The sequence below is a fragment of the Diabrotica virgifera genome, chromosome 4 (genome assembly GCF_917563875.1).
Source record: "Diabrotica virgifera virgifera chromosome 4, PGI_DIABVI_V3a".
Taxonomy (NCBI): Eukaryota; Metazoa; Arthropoda; class Insecta; order Coleoptera; family Chrysomelidae; genus Diabrotica; species Diabrotica virgifera.
This window is the reverse complement of record NC_065446.1, coordinates 238,343,256-238,349,255: the sequence shown is the minus strand read 5'-3', so window position 1 is coordinate 238,349,255 and position 6,000 is coordinate 238,343,256. Positions and strand designations below refer to the sequence as shown.

Below are 6,000 nucleotides of genomic sequence, written 5' to 3'. Positions count from 1 at the left end.
GAAATAATAAACCCCGCTAATACTCACTTAGAATTGTAGAGCTGGAAAGAAGAAGAAAAAGAACCATTTAAATGCTTCATATAACAATCTCATAATTGCCAAAATTTTAAAAATTTTTATTCGAAGACCCCTTTGAAAAATTAGAAGTCCTACCCTAGGCCCATAGATCTATAACGATCTTCAATTATTTCTAATAGAAATAGTAAATTAATGTATCATTAGTTGAAGGCGTAGGTACAATGGTAGGTTGGTATATAAAAGATCCGAAGAAAAAATGGTGGAGCATATTATGTGGTGCGAATTTGACATGATGGGTGAAAACGACGATGACAACAGTGAATTGAGTGAGCACAGATTTTTAACCAAAGGTAACCCTGTATTATTAATTTGTACTCTGTTTTATCCAACTTTTACGTTAGTAAGCCAATTTTAACCAAAAGTGACCCTTTCACATTAATTTTTACTCTATTTTATACATTATTGCGTTTGTAAGGCCAATTTTAACCAAAGGTGACCCCTTAATACTAATTTTTGCTCTATATTGTCAATTTTTACGCCATCAAGTCCATTAAATTTGTTTTAACTTTTTAGTTTGTTTAAAAGATAATATATAGATATTCTATTGTTTTACAACAGGGGTGGGCAAACTTCTTTTAGTAAGGGCCACAAAATATTTTTGGTCTACTACCAAGGGTCGCAATATTTCTTACCTTAAGATATTCGAATTTTTAACTTTTTACTAATTTTATTTAAGGAGGGCATGGTTTGAAATCAACATTTCATGCACCTATTCTTGAATTTTGTTTGAAATTATGGTAAAATTATTTTATTTTTAAATTAAATAAATATATTCAGTACAATTCAAAAATTATTAAAAAAAAAATTCAAGACCAAATATTGAAAAATAAGCCAACGGTGGCAAATTTTTACAGGCAGCTCCAAAATATGGATTTTACAGTAGAACTCGTCAATGGATCATATGAAAAACAAAATTCAAAAATATTTTATTAGTTTATGAGTTTCTTGAGGTAACGCTGTTGAGTTTTTTTAGTTTTAACGTTTTTTGAGTTTTTGATATCACTCAAAATACAAGTCAAAATAACGTAATTTTTGTAAAAAAGGGTGAAAATCAACATATTTATTATTGTTAACCAAAACATATCTCGACAGAGTTACCTTACGAAATGTCTAAAGAACATCTATGAAAAATTTTAAGTGGATCTGTCAAGTAGGTAGTTTTTGAGTTACAATGTCCACCGCCTTGAAAAAAGCAGTTTTGAGAAAAACGCGTTTGGTTTGACAACTTTTATTTCAATTTGTTTTTTTCTGTCAAATCGTAAAGTGATGCACGCTGGAATATGTTTTGAATCGCAGAGTAATTTACAAAAGAGACGGGAACAGATGTTGAACGTATCTCACTACGCTCAAGCTACTGCAAAGCGAGTCGAAGGCAGGGATATTAAACATGCTTTACTTCCGGTAATTTTACTCCGGTCAAGCTGAAAATTTTAGAAAGTATTCTTGAAGTTTATTTATTTATTTATTTATGTACTTTCATTTAAAATAATAAAAAAATCAAAAATTTCAAATTTTTCAAACCGTACCCGTCCCCCATAAACAGCATTCACACTTAATTAAGCATGATATTTCCCTTAAATTTATTTGTATCTATATATTTATTTATTTTTATTTTATCTATGAACCTATTTCTTTTTTCCCTAATATTGTTCTGAAGCTATTTCCTTGTGACACCATATGCAATTTACTATTTTATTTGGGAGTAAGCCACAATTTAAGTTTGAAATAAAATTTTAGTTTTTCTTTAACAATAATTAGTCTATGAGGCGCTAAAGATGAAGGATTTAAAAGCGAAGCGATTTTTATTTGGTTTATTTAAAAACTGAATTCATAACTTCAAATTTATAAAAGTTGCAATATCTCAGGTTCTAATCAACGAAGTTTTGTATTCTTTTTTTAACTTAGGGTACCTGGTTGCATAGGTTATAAAGACTCAATTCGTTAGTTTTTGTTTTTTTTTTATTAAACCCAGTACTTAATTTATTTAAACAATTTGAAATAAATATTTATTTTGAAAAAATTACTCTTCTCTTAAACTAAGCATCAAAATTAACGCAACACCTTAAAAATGGGATATTTTTTATGTCTCGTATTTCCTAAACCTGTTCCGATTGGAGTGATTTTTATAGTATAGGTATTATAGCTTTATTCTTCAAGAATATCGATGTAATAATATTATTGCTAAACAGGTAAGGGTCATTGTATACCGGGTGTAAAAATGATAATGTGTTTTTTCCTCAAAGTTTGGAACACCCTGTGGAATATTCTAGCGTACATAAAATATTGAAATTAAAACTCAACTGTAGCCTTAATCTTTCTTAACATTCTCCTGTTTGATTAATTCGCTTATGTTAGATAATAAAAAAGTTAGGTACTTTAACAACTAGCAATGTTATTCATCAATACAGGGTGTTTCTAAATAAGTGCGGCAAACTTTAAGGAGTAATTCTGCATGAAAAAATAATGACCGTTTGTTTTATAAACATATGTCAGCAAATGCTTTGTTTCCAAGATACGGAATGTTGAATTTTATCTTACAAACTGACGATTTTTTTATTACTCTAAAACTGGTTGAGATATGCAAATAAAACTTGATAGGTTTTAAGAGGTAGTTATTGCGCATTTGTTGACATACAATTAAGAATTTTTGTATTCACCATTGGCGTGCATACAGGTATAAACATTTTAGATACATCCCGTATGCACGCCAATGGTGAATATAAAATTCTTAATTGTATGTCAAAACATGCGCAATAACTACCTCTTAAAACCTACCAAACTTCATTTGCATATCTCAACAAGTTTTAGAGCAATAAAAAAATCGTCAGTTTGTAAGAAAAAATTCAACACCCTGTATCTCGGAAACAAAACATTTGCGGACATATATTTATAAAGCAAACGGTCATTATTTTTTCATGCAGAATTACTCCATATAGTTTGTCGCACTTATTTAGAAACACCCTGTATTGATGAATAACATTGCTAGTTGTTAAAGTACTTAACTTTTTATTATCTAACATAAGCGAATTAATCAAAAAGGAAAATGTTAAGAACGCCTAAGGCTACAGTTGAGTTTTAATTTCAATATTTTATATACTCTAGAATATTCCACACGGTGTTCCAAACTTTGAGGAAAAAACCCACTATCATTGTTACACCCGGTATACAATGACACTTAGCTGTATAGCAATAATATTATTACATAGATATTCTTAAAGAATAAAGCTATAATACCTATACTACAAAAATAACTCAAATCGGACAACAGGTTTAGGAAATACGAGATATCAAAAATATCCCATTTTTAAGGTGGTGCGTTAATTTTGTTATGGTGCTATATTAATGAAAGCTCGAACCCTAGTACTGAAATAAAAAGTAGAATTGCCAAAGCAAGAACAAGTCTTATGAAATTTAAGAAAATCCTGTGCAGTCATGATCTAAATTTGGAACTTCGCATAAGAATGGTCCGATGTTATATATTCCCAGTACTACTTTACGGGGTCGAAGCATGGACACTGACAGAATCGCTTTTAAAAAACCTAGAAGCATTTGAAATGTGGGTCTACCGCCGTATCCTGAAGATCAGTTGGGTAGAAAGAGTCACAAACGAAAGGGTTTTGCAACGTTTGAATAAAAGTTGCGAAGTAGTGAACACGGTTAAAAGGCGCAAATTGGAATACTTTGGTCATATAATGCGTCACCCAGAAAAATATGACATACTTCACCTTGTCATGCAAGGTAAACTAATGGGAAAAAGAAGTGTGGGCCGCCGTACAACTTCTTGGCTTAAAAACCTACGCCAATGGTTTGGGAAAACTAGCACTGAACTATTTCGTGCGGCTGTAAATAAGACAATGATTGTTAATATGCTGGGCAACATGAGAGCCAACGATCGACAAGCGGTCTCGGTACCTTAAGAAGAAGAGTTAATTTTGTTGCAGTGTATTATTAGTAGTAAAGGCTATGATATGATGGAGCGAAGTAAGGCTGAGGATTAATGAAGAGAAGACGAAATATATGTGTATAAATAGAACGACACGAAGAGACAGGATAGGACAAAATGTGGCAGTCAACACCTTCAATTTCGAAAGAGTACAACGTTTTAAATATCTGGGGGCCGTAATTACAGCTGACAACGATGTTACTGAAGAAATAAAAGACAGAATCCAATCAGCAAATCGCTATCTATTCGCACTGGATAAGCTTATAAGATCAAAAAATCTTACAAGAAGTTCTAAGATCAAAATTTATAAATCCATCGTCAGACCAGTACTAACATATGGATGCGAAACGTGGACCATGACCAAATCAAACGAAGAAAAGCTCAGACGTTTTGAACGAAAAATACTTAGAAAAATTTTCGGACCTCACCACGACATTAACACAAACCAGTATAGGATCAGAACCAACATCGAATTAAAAGCACTCTGCAATGACACCGATATTGTCCAAGAAATTAAATCACAGCGACTAAGATGGACAGGCCACGTGCACAGACTTCATAACGAGAGACTTGTAACACTGGTATGGGAGGAGATTCCTACAGGCAAAAGACCACTCAGGCGTCCCAGAATGCGATGGAGAGATAACATCCAATCAGATGAAAATGAACATTCCATTTGACCCTAGGTTGATGGAAGGCCGAAGAAATCGGAAGAAATTTGTACAGTCAGCCAGGACCCACTAAGGGTTGTATCGCTACGTGATGATTATGATGTTATGATATGATGAGTAACTTAAATATTTATGTATTATAGTTATAAATAATATTTTTTAACGATAAATTTTACAAAAAAATTATTTTTTATTTGAAAATCAAATCTATACGTGTTAATTTTTCTTGACTTATGCCTATTATTTTTAGAATTCATCATCATCAGGGCTTTTCATTCCAGGTGGAATGTTTGCCGCTCTTACTTAGAGCTCTCAGATTCGCTTATTGCGGTGAATCACTCCGCATTCCACTTGTATGTTGTCAAAGTTTGTTGTATGACTTGGCTTTCGTTACTATTTTCTTCCACTCATTTCGATATGTGCATAGTTCCCTCCAGTTTCTCACTTCCAGAATTTTGATATCTCTCATGACCTGGTCCTCCCATCTCTCTCTGGGTCTTCCTCTTGGTCTTTCAGTTGCCGGTTTCCATTTGGTGATCTTCTTAATCAGTCGGTCGTTTTTCCTTCTTTCTATGTGTCCCAGCCATCTCAGCCTCTGTGATTCAATAAATCTAACTATATCTTCTCCCTTCATTATGTCTCTTAGTTCATGGTTCATTCTTCTTCTCATTTCTCCGTTGTCCATTCTTATCGGGCCCATAATGCGTCTGAGGATTTTCCTTTCGAATATTCTCAATTTTTCTTCATCTTTTTCCGTGAGGCACATTGTCTCAGCTGCGTACGTAACTACTGGTCTGATTGCAACTCTGTATATTTTCAGTTTTGTATTTCTGGATAAGTTCTTGTCCTTCATAAGCCTATGATATCTCCAGTATGTTTTGTTGCCTGTTAGTATTCGTTCCGTTACTTCTTCACTTCTCTTGTTTTGGCCATTCACTATTACTCCCAAATATTTAAATTGTTGGACTCTTTCAAAAGTGTAGTCTTCTATTTTGATTTCTCTCATCCTGTTATCTTCTCTTCTAGAGCAGAGTAGATATTTTGTTTTTCCTTCGTTAATATCTAGACCTCTTTTCCGTGCTTCTTTTGCCAGGATTGTTACTGCTTCTTTTAATCTTTCCTTGTCTCTTCCCATAAGAACTAAATCATCTGCATATGCAACTATTTGTGTTGAGGAGTGGGCTATAGTTCCTTTAATTTTGCTGGCCTTGACTGTTCCTTCTAGTGCTATGTTGAATAATGTGGTTGACAGGGAGTCGCCTTGTCGCACTCCTGTTTCTATTGCAATTGATTTTGTGCTACCTTCTT

At 33.1% G+C, this 6,000-nt stretch overlaps 1 protein-coding gene across 1 annotated transcript in view; it reads left to right on the top strand.

Annotated features, from left to right (window-relative positions):
- Positions 1-250: 250 nt before the first annotated feature.
- Positions 251-6,000, top strand: part of LOC126883356 (uncharacterized) — a 54,373-nt gene continuing 48,623 nt past the window's right edge. Inside the window, exon 1 of the mRNA XM_050648815.1 lies at positions 251-368. Within this exon, the coding sequence (XP_050504772.1) occupies positions 275-368 (94 nt within the window). The 5' untranslated portion in view covers positions 251-274. The remainder of the gene's footprint in view (positions 369-6,000) is intronic.